Source organism: Martes martes, assembly GCF_963455335.1.
Source record: "Martes martes genome assembly, chromosome: 4".
Lineage (NCBI taxonomy): Eukaryota > Metazoa > Chordata > Mammalia > Carnivora > Mustelidae > Martes > Martes martes.
The window spans coordinates 41,838,132-41,852,686 of NC_137891.1; the positions used below are offsets into that span (position 1 = coordinate 41,838,132).

At 41.0% G+C, this 14,555-nt stretch overlaps 1 protein-coding gene across 4 annotated transcripts in view; it reads left to right on the top strand.

The window, feature by feature from the left end:
• Positions 1–508: 508 nt before the first annotated feature.
• Positions 509–14,555, top strand: part of CDH17 (cadherin 17) — a gene marked incomplete at its 5' end in the record, with an annotated part of 52,148 nt that continues 38,101 nt past the window's right edge. For 3 of the 4 annotated variants that reach the window (XM_080802859.1, XM_080802857.1, XM_080802858.1), the window contains 3 exons: positions 5,464–5,529; positions 12,007–12,141; positions 13,290–13,428. In XM_080802859.1, coding sequence (XP_080658985.1) covers positions 5,479–5,529; positions 12,007–12,141; positions 13,290–13,428 — 325 coding nt within the window. Of the gene's footprint in view, positions 557–5,430; positions 5,530–12,006; positions 12,142–13,289; positions 13,429–14,555 lie in introns of those variants that run through there. The other variant, XM_080802856.1, reaches the window with a different exon arrangement.

Here is a 14,555-nt window from a genome sequence, read left to right on the forward strand (position 1 = left end):
AGTATTGCCTAGTTAACTACAATGTTTAGAAGACCAAAGTCTGGCTGGTGAGGTTTTTGAATGAAGGACTCTGAACATTCTTGGGTTCTTTCTGCTTGAGGAATCTCATGTATTTGCAGCTTTGTATCAGAACCACTAAAATGTTAGTATCTAGTTATTCTGGCATTTGCCAAAACGTATCTTTCCCATGTGTATAATAAAAGTAAAGACTATACTTCTTTTCTATCAGTTAAGACCTGTAAATGGAGATAATTATAATAAAGTGAAGCAGTTAAAGAAATGGAATTACCATGAGCTTCCTTTGAGATGTTGACTTGTGGGTTCCTGTGCATGAGGTATCGTGAAGTTTCTGGAAGACTGAGTTATTCCCTAAAGAGAAGAAGCTGTCTTATAACTGGATATTGTCCAGTGATCCTTTCAGGCTGGAAAGATGTGATTTTAACAGACTGGTAACTAATTGCTTTTAATCTCTGGTTTATTCACAGGAGTTTCAGTACAGAAAACCACAATGATGCAAGCCCAACTGAATTGCTTGTGTCTCCTTATGCTTTATTTGGTAAGAAGATGTTCTTTATTTAGTTACTAGAATATTTTCTGACCTTTTCCTACCTCATATCAGGGAAAGAATAATTATTATGACTTAAAAAAAGTCAAAGGACCTGTAGTTTGTCCTAATGTATTTACAATGAAATGGCTATAAGTCATATGTCTATCCTTCAACCAGGGAGGTACTTTTTCTCAGCTCTTAAGAGCCAGTACCACTTAATGGGCCAGGCTTAAAACAAATCTAAATCATATTTAGACCTTCATGTATAGCTGAGAGAACTAGAAAGAAAAGTATACTGAAGCATAAATTAGTATTTGTATAAGTGTATTTGTATATATAGTCTATGTATGTATGTGTATATTAGTTTATTTCCCTTAATCTTGGCTTTTTTTTTTTTTTACTTTGACCGTGAAAAATTAACACTGAAATATTAAGAAAAGCATTTTCTCTATTTCTAACCCTGTTCTGCTCTGTGCTTTTCTTCCCATATATGGTTTGGAGTTTTCTGGTCAGAGTTGTCTTTAGCCGTTTGTTGAGCCAACCCTCTCAATGACAGGCTTCTACAGGTTGGAGCTGGATGGAACCTGGAGAGACCCAGCCCTCAATCTTGGGTAGATAGTGGGGTGCCAACTTTGTTTTATTCATGAGGCTCACAAAGATCATATACTTGCCCAACAATCCGTTGTGTTATGAAGCAAGCTTATGGGGAAGGATTTGGTTCTCTTAGAAGGAAGTTACTAGATCCTCATACCTCAAATCATGGCTCCTTTCTTCTGGGACCCCAAAATAACATTGAATTCTGAGTTCCCGAGAGCCCTCCAGAGTCCTCACTGTTTAGAATATTTATAGAATGAAATAGAGCCAAACTTGTCAACCTACCAGAGCCTTCCTCCTGGGGGTGGAGCAGGGAGCTACAGCTCACATTTTATGAACAAAGTGCCTCTGCACAGACCAGGGGCTCAAAGCTTGTCACTAGGACTGTATAAGGACTAGGTCAAACATCCCCTCTCGACTTCTCTCCTTTCTCATCCCTCAAATGTCCTTTGCTATCTGTATTATCACGGCGTAGTAGTGAAGTCAGTCCTGGGTACAAAACTGGCACTGCCACTTCCTAGTGATAGGAGCTTGGGTGAGTTATTTAAGCTCTGAACCTCAGTTTTCTGCCCTGTGAAATGAATCTAATAAGAGTACTTGCCTTATTGGTTGTTGTGGCAATTAAATGAGATAATGCATTTGTAAAGCCCTTGGACCAGTGGCAGGCACACTCTAAGCACTGGAAAAATATTGACTATTATTATTATTGGCTGTTACTATTATTACTATAGCATTTTACTTTTACTTTTTTTAAAAAGTAGGCTCCACGCCCAGCATGGAGCCCAATGGGGACTTGAACTCATGACTCTGAAATCAAGATCTGAGTGGAGATCAAGAGTCAGACACTTAACTGACTGAGTCACCCAGGTGCCCTGTACTGTAGCATTTTAAATAGTCAGTGTCTACACACATATGGACTTTGACTTCCATGAGGAGGACTATCTTTTAGTCATGTTTTGTAGCCTCAGCACAGCACCACACCAGGGGTAGGGTAGAAATTAAATACATAATTATGGACTTATATTAGGAAACAATGAGATCTAAGAGGAGATTCTGTCAAAATAATTTGATATTAGTGGGCTTATCTTGTCTGAGAATGGGACATGCGTTTTTTTTTTTTTTTCCCTGGATAAAAGATGGGATGTAATTTTTCCTTCTCTCTAATCTCAACGCATTGGGTCTCCTACCTAGAGAAAGAAAGAGTGTCCAAAGCCCCGCTGGCAGCAAGAGCCTTGCCCGGAGCCTAGCCACGTGTGCAGATGTGTCTGGTGGTGGGAAGGGGGTTTTGCTAGCTGTGGGGCGGGATTGTAGGGGCATTAGGATGGAGTCACTTCTCTCTCCCACCTCCACTCACCCCTGCTTCCAAGCCCTCTCATATGAAGACTGGAAGTCTAGTTGGAGCTTTCCTTCAGCATAAAGCTTTATTCAGCAGAGATAGTGATGTAAAATGATTGCCGGTCTTTTATCCCATACTCCCAGTGGCTCTCCTGTTCTTTTCTGAGCACTGGTTTCCACAGGGGTGAGAAACACTGTATGAATATATTGCAAGGACGCTAAAGAGAAAGAGAGTGATCCGGGTTTGGGAAAGGGTGCTGAATAGGGAGGCAGAGAAATCCAGGAGAAGCCACCTACTTTAGAGTTATGCCTGGGACTATATTTTCTCTAGAAGGAAGAAGAGTTTGGCGTAAATACTTTCTAATCCCTGCAGAGAAGTCTTGCTGGAGAGTGTGATGAGGACGGCTACCGGGCAGGCAGATCTGGCAGCCGCGTGTGTCCTTTGCTGGCCAGGAAGGCAGGGTAACAGTGTGGCTCAGAGTTGGGGCTTGGTGGCTCAGCAGAGCTGGTTTCATCCCACATTATCTGTCTCTGCTGTGGGACTTCTCTGGAGATACTCGGAATCGGAAGAAATGATATGTGTGTGTGTGCGTGTGGCGGGGGTGGGGGGTGTCTAGCCGCATAGCTGTTGCACAGGAAACATTAAAAAGTGTCAGTTCCATTCCCTTGCCTCCCTTTTATCTCTTTGTGCAAGATGGTGGGCATTATCCCTCCAACTCCTGCATGGACCCTCTTTTTCTTTCACAAGTTCCCCCCACACCGTCCTTCCCAGTTCTGGCAGTATGACTTGATGACTCATGACATGCAGGCGCATTTTGAAATCTTTATAGCTCAGATAGCCACGTTAATGACAAGAAGGGAGATTTGCTGTCCTGTTATGAGAACTCGACTTTGAACCTTGCCACTGAGAGAGACTGACTAATGCGGGTTTCGTCCAGATGCCATCGCTGACTGGTGTGAACTGCTGAATGACTGGCCCTCGCTGACGTGAGCTGAAAGCTGACGAAGGCAGTTTGCTGTTAACTAGTGGCCTCCCAGGAAGGGCCATCCTTGTCTTGTACCAACCGTGGCAGTGCCTGGACATCTGTCCCCAGCTCTTGTGTCCCGCCCTCCAGAGAAGGTGTGGAAAAGAAGTACAGGGAGAAAGAGACCCCAGAGCACGATAGTCCTTAAAAGGAGTTATGCGCTAGAAGTCTATAAAATGATTTGGTCAGTTAAGAATGCTTTTGGTATAGGCAACAGGAAGTTCAACTTTGGAGCAGCTCTAGTAAGGAGAGTTCATTTTCCTCAGATAACAAGAAGCCTCAAGTGGGCAGCCCAAAGTGGTTTTGCATTTCTGTGATATTACCAGGGACTTGAGCTTCTTTCTCTTTGCTCCCCCATTATTTGAGCTGGTTTGTCCCCTCATGGTTTCATGAGGACCACCACAGCCATAGACATGAGGTCCATTGTCTGAGCAAGAGCAACAGGGAAGGGGGTGGCAAATTCAGCCACATCTGTCCTTCTTCATTGGGAAAATAAAAGCTTGACCAACCCTCCCCACGCCCCCGCCCCACAGCAGATGTCACCTTTTGTTTCATGAACCAAAACTGGGTCCCTTGGCTGCCCTGATAGCTGCAGGGGAATCTGGAAAAGAGACCTCTTGGCTTTTCAAGGGAGGGGAAACAAGCATCAGGTATGGGTGCTGAGTCCCTCATTCTAGAGGGTGTTCTCTGTGGGGGGGTTGATGGCTGGCTGAGCCCCCCGTGTACTGCCTGTTATGTTCAGCTTCACTTTAGAGCGACAGTTGTGGTGGGAGATGGAGGGTGGCAGGAGCTGCTGTGGTAAGTTCCGCATCCTCCTGGGCTGGGAATGGTGGGAGTGATAACCCTGTATTCCTGCCAGGTTGTCCTGGCCACTTTTTGCTCTCTTGGGTGGGTAGTGGGGCATGGTGGCTGAGAGCACCCATAGCAGAGTCATAGGTTCGAATCCTGCTTTCCGTCCCTACCTGGGCAAATTGCTTCACCTCGCAGCATCTTGGTCTCATCGCCTGTAAAACAGAGCTAACAGGAAGCATGTGTCCCCAGGCTGTTGTCAGGATTAACTGCTTAGGACTGAGCAGAGCACATACCAATTTCTCTTCTCCCTGTCCCAGCCACCACAAACCGCTACTCCAGCCTAGATCTGGGGGTCTGCAGAGTCTGCTTGCCTGCCAAGTTCAGGGGCTTTGGGCTTTAGAAACACCGTAGGGCTACTGCTTGAAGTAAACGTTTTGTTCTCTTTTTTTTTTCTTCCTATATGAGTATAAATTGCTAATCAAATGTTAAAACTGTGTTTCTTGAAGTCGCAGTTCAAATTCAGATTCAGATTTGATTAAAATCTACCATGTAACAGTGTGCTGAGTAAGCACTGGGCTCAACACATCTACATATTTCTCTCCCTTATAAATTCAGTTGTTCTTGAAATGACTGTGAACTGTAGGGTGCTGGCAATCTGCCAGAAATGTTCTTATAAACTAACAGGAGTAGAGGAGAGGGGATTGAAGGAGCTGGTATAAAGCTGCTGGGTATGTAGAAGGCAGAGTGGCATTGTGGGAAGATAGAAACTTCTTTTCCGTCAGATCCCTGTGTGTGTGTGCCCCATCAGCCACTTACAGAATTTATTTTGGGCAAGTAGCTTCACTTCCATGAGCCTCACTTGTAACATGGGAGCATTAATATTCTCCCCACAGGGTGACTGCTGGAACGGTAGAATGAGAAAAACGGCAAAAGGCTCATGGCAAGCCATCTTGACATAGTAGAAGCTCAGTAATATCCCAAATCTCTTTCTACCTGTTTTGACTACATTTTGCACTGTTTTGAGCTAGGTTAGAATCGTGTGTTTCCTGCATCAGTCCTAGAAGCAAGAGGCACGTGTCTATTCATAAGGATGGGTATGCCAATTTTCTCTTTGTCTTTCCTTTTTTTTTTTAACAGACAACTGGATATAGCCAAGAGAGGAAGTTTAGTGGACCCCTGGAACCCATGACCTTTTCTATTTTTGAAGGCCAAGAAGCGAGTCAAGTCATATTCCAGGTAATGGCTCCTCTTGATCACTGTTATCTTGATTTTACAGGCTCTCACAGTGGACTTTACTCCTTTATCTACTGTATAGCAGGAAATAAAAGAGAGGCATGGCAGATCTCATTATAAAGAATGATTTCAGAAGCTCAATTAAACAGAGAGATGGGTGGCCTCGGTCCTGTGAGAGGTTGTGCATGACATTCTCATTCAGACTTCTTCAATTGTGTCTGGGGGGAGTGCTCCCATCCCTGGGGTGGGGAGCTTGGTGCCTCTAGGTTCTGCCTGTCCCCTAGGGTGGGAGTGGAATGGCCATCTGATTATCTGTCCGTCCATTGAGGATGCTCCTTAAAGAACTGGAAGAAGCGGGTTCTTTGGAGTAGCCCTGGAATGGTGAGCTTTTCCTTACTCGCTCCTCTGAACCCATCCCCGGGTCCTTGCCTATGGGTTGACCACACTGGGAGTGTGGTTATCTCCTGTAGTTAGAAAACTGAGAAAAGCAGCAGATTGAGGGGTGGTCTGTAGATGGGAGTAAGAGACCCCAGCTTTCAAGGACACTGAAAAATCCTGGAAATATAATGGGGAGGGAGAAAAACATACTCCTGAATTCACCAGAAGTTTGCTGGGAAGTCCACTTGGAGTGGTTGAGGATGGTTTGATGAGGTTTTGGGGGTGTGCCCATGACCTCCACCCCAGGTACTGTGGGAGCAATGGAGGGTTGCTGGACTACCTCTTAAGGGGGATGCCTTCAGTTAATGGCCAAGCATTTGTTTTGTTGGGCAGTTCTGTGTACAGAGGAGAGACTGAAGCCTGCCTCATTCCCTTCTTTCATTTGGTACCAGATTAGTGCCAGGGGCCCCAGAGTATGAGCTGGAGTGGTACACATGTGCCTCTGTCCACCTGGCCCTGTAGTGTATTACAGAGGCCTTGACCTCTCCACTCAGGGAAGTCATGCACTGAGGGAATAGCCAATGCTTCGAGAGCTCTGGAGTCTGAGAGAAATTCACTTGGTGAGGAAGGGAGAGAAGAGGAGCTCAGCAGAGGCTCCGCATGGACACCTGCTCTGTGCTGCCAGAGGGAAAAGCACGCACTGAGGATGGGGAGTATCGAGTAGGCATTCTGTGAGCACAGGTTCACATTCTAGGGAACGGAATTGGGACCACAATGCCCCAGTCGCAAACCTCACAGACCTAGTAACTGGCTGGATAGCATGATTTCAGTCTCTGAGGATCCCATCCCTTGGGCTGCTTTACTTCTTTTTTGGTTCTTTTTCCATTAACCACCTTACAAAGCCTATCTCTTTTTGGCCAGAAATGATAGCCCAGTTGCCATGGCTGAATGTTTCTTATTTATGGGTGAGTGTGTTGGAGTAGAGGAGTAGGAGATGAAGGGGATTTCCTTCCGAAGATTTCAGAATCTCTGTGTTAGAAAAGACCTAGGAGACTTTTGGTACCAACTGCTTGTTTTACAGATAGGGAAACTGAGGCTTAAATAAGTTAACAGCAGAGCTGAGGTTAGAACACACCATGCCCTGTCCATCTTTGTATGTGGAGAGGATGCAGCAAACCCAGCTGCGGTAAGATGTGTTTTGAACTTTTCTTTACAGTGGTGGGGGCAGTTGTACAGATCCCCTCATTTAGCACCAGTATTCTTGCCTGGAGTTTGGGAGACACAAAGCCAGCTCATTGCCCTGTGAGACTGGTCTTTGGGTTAGTAAGAGATCTTAAAAAACAAAACAAAACAAAAGAACTAAACAGCCACAGACTTCCTTCATTGAGGATTTACAACTAACTCCAGCTCAGTATTCTAGGGGTTTCCAGATCATAAGATAGCATAATATAAATCTGAGCTAGGTCATTTTTTTCCTCTTTCTAATGAGATTTAGCTTATACATCATAATGTTTACCTTTTCAAATGCACAAATCATTGATTTTTAATGTATCACAAAGATGTGCAACCATCAACACTATCTGGTTCTAGAACATTTTCATCAGCCTCAGAGTCACAGTCCCCATTCTCCTCTCTTCCTCGCCCCTGGCAAACACAAATCTACTTTCAGTCTCTGTGGATTTGCTTATCTGGACATTTAATGTAAATAGAATCATACATGTGGCCTTTTGTGTGTGGTTTCTTTTCCTTAGCACGTTTTCAAAGTTCATCCATATCATAGCAGGTATTAATACTTCATTCCCTTTTTGTAGCTGAATAATATTCCATTGTATGGAAATATACCACATTTTGAAGAGCCATTTATCAATTGATGGACATTTCTGGCTATTCTGAATAATGCTATTATGGACAATCATGTACAACTTTTTGTGAGGACATGTTTTCAACTCTCTTGGATATATACCTAGGAGTGCAATTGCTGGATCACAGTTAACTCAATGTTTAACTTTTTGAAGAACCGTGAAACTGTTCTTCAAAGCAACTGAACTATTTTACATTCTTGCCAGCATTGTTTACAAGTTCCAGTTTCTCTACATCCTTGCCAATGCTTGTTTTTATCTGTGGTGTTTTTTTTTTTAAAGATTTTATTTATTTAATAGAGATTGCAAGTAGATGAAGAGGCAGGCAGAGAGAGAGAGGGGGAAGCAGGCTCCCTGCCGAGCAGAGAGCCCGATATGGGGCTCGATCTCAGGACCCTGGGGTGATGACCCGAGCTGAAGGCAGAGGCTTTAACCTACTGAGCCACCAGGTGCCCCTTTTATCTCTGTTTTTTAATTACAGCTATCCTCGTGGGGGTAAAATAGTATTATTTTTGTCTTTGTGGTTTGGGTTTGCATTTCCCTAATGACTAATGATGTTGAGTATCTTCTCATGTGCTTATTAGCTATTTGTTTATCTTCTTTGGAGAAGCCTTTTGCCTATTTTTTAATTGCATTATTTGTCTTTTTATTGTTGCAAGAGCTCTTTATATATTCTGCATACAAACTCCTTATCAGATACAGGATTTGCAAATATTTTCTCACATTCTATGAATTATTGTCTCACTCTCTTGATAGAGCCATTTGAAGCACAAAAGCTTTTAATTTGGATGGGATGTTTTTCCATTTATTTAGATCTTTAAATTCTTTCAACAATGTTTTATAGTTTTTACTTTACAAATATTGTATATCTTGGGTTACATTTATCCTGAAGTATGTTATTCTTTTCATTTGTATTAAAAGTGGAATTATTTTCTTGATATCATTTTCAGATTGTTCTTTGCTTGCATATAGAAATACAACTGACTTTTTATATTGCTATTATATTCTGCAAACTTATTGGACTTGTTTATTAACTGTAATAAATTTTTTAGATTCTTTGGGATTTTCCATATATAAGATCATGTCATCTGTGAACAGGAGTGTTTTACTTCTTTCTTTCTAATCTGGTTGCTTTTTATTTCTTTTTCCTGCCTAGGACCTTGAGTATGGTGCTCCATAGAAGTGGCGAGATTGGGAATTCTTTTCTTGTTTCTGATCTTTTGGGGGAAAGCTTTTATTCTTTCACCATTAATTATAAGATTTGCTGTGGGTTTTTGTAGATGCCTTTTATCAGGTTGAGGAAATGAGCTTTTGTTCCTAGTTTGTTGAGTATTCCTTTTTCAATCAAGAAAGAATGTTGCATTTTGTTAAATGATTTCCTGCCTTTATTGAAATATTCATTTGGTTTTAATCTTTATTCTATTAACATAGGGTATTAAATTAATTGATTTTTGTATATTGAACCAGCCTTAATTCTGGTACAAATTCTACTTAGTAATGCTATATAATTGTTTTTATATGTGGCTAGATTCAGTTTGCTAGTTGAAGATTTTTGCATTTATATTCATAAGAAATATTGGCCTGCAGTTTTATTGGGTTGTCTCCTGATTTGCATATCAGGATGATACTGTCCTCCTAGAGTGAATTGGGACATATCCTTTACTTTTTGGTAACATTTGTGAAGATTGGTATTGATTTTTCTTTATGTGTAAGTAGAATTTGCCAGTAAAGCCAACTGGTACTGGGCTTTCCTTTGTGTAAAGTTTTTTGGATTACTAATTCAATCTCTTGTTACAGTTTTATTTGGATTTCCTATTTATTTTTTAGTCAGTTTTGATAGTTTCTGCCTGCCTAAGAATTCATCCATTTCACTGAGGTTGTCCCATTTGTGGGGAAATAATTACTTATATTCTCATTAATCCTTTTCATCTCCATAAGGTAGGTAGTGATGTCCCCTTTTACATTCCCAATTTCATTTATCTCGATCTTGTTTTTTTTCTCATTTTTAATTATTGTTAAAGTTTTATTTTTTTTTATAGAGAGAGAATGTAAGCAGGGGGATAGGCAGAGGGAGAGGGAGATTCAAGCAGACTCCTCTCTGAGTTCAGAGCCTGATGTGAGGTCTAATCTCAGGACACTGAGATCATGACCTGAGCTGAGTTGGATGCTTAACCAACTAAGCTGCTCAGGCACCCCTATATTGGAGATTTTCAATGCCCCCTAGGGTCATCTTACATCCCAGATGAACTCTTTAAGTATTTTGGTCACCTTCTTGTTTGTGTCAACTGTTATCACTGCCTCAGACAACTGCAATTTTAAAAAATTGCTGATGATTATTTTTGACAAATTTCCCAAGAGAAAAACTGTTTGCAGTGAGTGATCTATGAGGTCAGATAAAGACAAGACCTTTGAGTAGGTGTTTCCAGGGAACTCTGGATAGGTCAGATAATAACAGTTGTCTGGGAATGGGGATTTGGGGAAATTCCAAACCCTTTCTGCCCCTCCATAGTACTGTGGCTGTGAAGCTGTTGGCTACTGCATATCTTGAGAAAGGACAATGGAATTAGGGCAAGTCAAAGTAATCACAATGTTTGGTTCTTACTGATCGTAATTTTCTTAAATAAATACTCCTTGGGTCTTGCAGGCATTTGGTTAATTTCCAAGGTTCTGAAAATGTTGATGTTTATTTACAATTTATTTTCCAGTTTCTCATTAGTTTTATGGAGGAAAAGTTTTTTTTCAGATCCTCATTCCATCTTTCCCATGATATTCTTAAAACACAAAATAGTAACACTTTTATTTATTATATAAACAATATAATATCAACAAGCAAACACAAAAAAGTATTCACCCAGTTCTACCCACTTAACACATTAACTATTATCTTACCCATCTAACCATCTAACCATATCTTACCCACTGACATGAATGCTTTTGTTACTATTACAATCATAGTTGAGATTTACTCTTACAGTCTCCTTTTGTTACTTTCTATAATATCATTTTTTCTTATGCTACTTCATAATTTATAGAATAAACATTTAATGATTAATGTTCTATCAACTTTATGTGCTGGAATAATTTTTTCACCTTTAGTTTTTGATCATTCAGGAGTTTTCAACTTTCCAGTATTATAAATAAGGCTACTTATATTACAAGCATGTAGTTTACAGTTTGAAAAAATATTTCTTTAGGATAAATTCTGCTTAGTGATGTTTGCTATCAAAGGTTACATTCTATACCTCAAGTGATTCCCAAAGGGAACTTTGTGTTAATTTACATTTCCTTTAATAATATGTTCTTTACATCTTTTACAACATTGGTTGTTATTGATTTTTATTAATAACAATTAAAAATGTATTAAAATTATTAATGAGGTTGAACTAACTTTTATGTCTGCTCTATTTTGTGTGAATTTTCTATTCTTGTGGTCTCAAAAGCACCATATTATTATTCCATGAGTAATTATTAACATTTTCCTCCCTTCTGAAGAAGTAACTAAGAGATTGTCATATAGAATTTTATCAAGTTAAAGACACTTTTAAATTGTTTTCCTTATTATTAAAATGTCTTAATCTTTGTCAAAATATTTAGAAGTATCAGATGACATTTTTAAAATTTTTTTTTAAAGATTTTTATTTATTTATTTGACAGAGATCTCAAGTAGGCAGAGAGGCAGGCAGAGAGAGAGGAGGAAGCAGACTCCCTGCTGAGCAGAGAGCCCAACGCGGGGCTCGATCCCAGGACCCTGAGATCTTAATCTGAGCAGAAGGCAGAGGTTTAACCCACTGAGCCTCCCAGGTGCCCTTCAGATGACATTTTTTATCCTAACAATAAAGTTATTTCTTTTCATGTTTCTTAGAAACCAGCAATGTTAAAGCTCTCAGATATTCTCAGAAAAATCTCATCTAACTCCAGCTACAACTTAAAGCATCAATTGGCTTTCGTCAATGAATTAAATTATACCATACATTGTTTCTTGAGGGAAATGTATTTTAGAGTTTAAATACCTGAGCAGGGAGCCCAATGTGGGGCTCGATCCCAGCTCAAGAGCATGACCTGAGCAGAAGGAGATGCGTAAATGACTAAGCCACCCAGGCACCCCTAGAATGTATCACTTTAAAAGCTCAGATCCTACTTAGTGATTATACAAATGAAAACATTACCTGAAATTTGTGACATTCTACAAATTCTACAACATGGCTTTTCCTTATAACCTAATCTGATTTTTGCTTTTTCCCAGTTTAAGGCCAAACCTCCTGCTGTGAATTTCAAACTAACTGGAGAGACAGATGGCATATTTCAGATACAATCAGATGGACTTCTGTATCACAACAAAGCCTTGGATAGAGAAAAAAGAGCTGTCCACAGACTCCAGGTGAATTGAGAACAGACAAGGGAACCTAACTCCAACCTCTCTGGGCACCCTTTAGCGTTGTCCTGGAAGTATCACTAGCACCTTCATCTCTTTCATAGAATCCTTGAGAATCTTTCATAAAATCCAGCTCTCTTGACATTGATGGCATGCATTGCAAATCTCATTTGTCCATTTTTTACCAATGATAAAGAGATACCCTTTGGGTATGGCAAAGATACCTTCTTCTTCAGGCTTTTTAATCAGAGTAACCCCATTTGAATTGCCAAAGCCCTCAGATGGCATTGCTTGTTCAAGTATGGCCATGATCAAGCACTTGGATCAAACCAAGCCAACGTTTCTCTGATATGTCAGTGATATCTCCCTGTGGCTATTGTGTGGGCTTTAGACCCACAGAGAAGGCAGCATCAGTATGGGGATGGAGGTCCTGGGGGTCTTGCAAGAAGCAGAAATATCCAATGTTCAGAGGCTCTAACTAAAGAGAACTTCTCTCTCTTTGTCCTCCTTAGATTTTCTTTTTTTTTTTTTTTTTTTTTAAAGATTTTATTTATTTATTTGACAGACAGATCACAAGTAGGCATAGAGGCAGGCAGAGAGAGAAGGGAGGAAGCAGGCTCCCTGCTGAGCAGAGAGCCCGATGCGGGGCTCGATCCCAGGACCCTGAGATCATGATCTGAGCCGAAGGCAGTGGCTTAACCCACTGAGCCACCCAGGCGCCCCAGTCCTCCTTAGATTTTCATGGTAGGCATCTGAATACACAGGAATGGTAGGGAGCTAATGGTAGAAAATAAGGAGCAAGCAAAACTTTCCATCTGGTAACTTCTATTGGCTTTGCAGGTTGACCACTAAAATGGACATGGCACTTCCATAGCCTGCCATAGTCAAAATGTTCTTATTTCACTATTTAGAAAAGAAGCATGTCCAGTGTCTAGCATACCATACTGCTGGAAAAACACAGCGATGATTAGCAGAGTTTAACTGATTGGGTCCCTGTTTTAGTAACTCCAAATATGGGGCTTTTATGGGTGTCTTTCTCCCCTACGGTCACCAGGTTATTGGATCTTTGGCTCTAATTCCCTTCAACTGGCTTTTTGGTGTGTGATAGGAAGTTCAGACTTATATAGGTGGTTTCCTTTTCCTTTCTACACCAGGTCTCAACCCTGGATGCTCAAGGAGCTACAGTGGAGGGCCCAGTTCCCATCACCATAGAAGTGAAGGACATCAATGACAATCGACCCATGTTTCTCCAGCAAAAGTATGAAGGCTCAGTCAGACAGAATTCTCGTCCAGGTAAAAGACAGGAGTCTGGAGCGGTGTATGGAAAGGTGGAAGGATTTCAGGCAGAAGAGCAGATTTGTGTGGCTAAAAGCTGCAGCATCGCTCATTTAGCACTTCCTGTCATACTTAAATTTCACGGCAGTCCCCTAGGAGTTATTATCCTCATTGCTCTAAGACATGGTTTCTCAGCTTTGGCCCTATTGACATCTTGGGACCGGTAAGTCTCTTTTTGTCAGGGGCTATTCTGTGCATTGTAGGGTGTTTAACAACTTCCCTGACATCTACTCAGCAGATGCAACAACAAAAATGCCTTCAGACATTGCCAAATGTCACCCCGGGGGGGAGAAATCACCCCAGTTGAGAACTATGATTTTAGAACGAGCTTTAGAACACCTTAGAGCTTTAGGACACTCAAGAATACTCTGGAAAGGTAAGCTCACTCTCCAAAATTCTCTCAGAAATATTCATGCTCCTGGTCACTTTGGGCTCCCAGTTCCTTTTCTTCTCTTAGTTACAGCTCATCCCTTCACTTTGCTTCTACCCTTCATTTCCATAAAAGCCATAGGTGTGTGACTCTATTGAAGATTTAGGGAGATGAAGGAGCATTATGTTATAATATGAATATGAAGAAAATAAATGTGAATATCAGACTTCGGAGTTCTCAGAAATAGTCTTGGCCATTTCTATCAACTCACTGTCAAATTTCCTTCTATGTTACTTAATCTTCTCTCTCTCTCTCTTCAATGCCCACTTCCAGTAACTCAGGAAGAAAATTCCTTCTACTTTATTAGGTAGAGCATCTCTGTTCCTGAACTTACAACCAAAGACTCACTTATGAATTCTGCTGAATAAGAATCTTTCAAGTCTTACCCTTTCTCTCTTTACTATAGGCCCTTCTAGATCAGTGGTTCCCAAACTTTTTGGCCTCAGGGCTCCTGTGTTCTTTTAAAAATTATTAATAACTCCAAAGAACTTTAAAAAAATATATGGGTTCTATCCAGTGATATGCTGGTAAATGTTAAATCTCCTCTCTGAGGAGAAAAGCCCTGATCTGTAGGATTGTCCAATTTCTGTGGTATAAATATTGCCACCATGGCTTATTTAAGCTACCAATGGCGTTAAAAATTGGCTCACAAAAC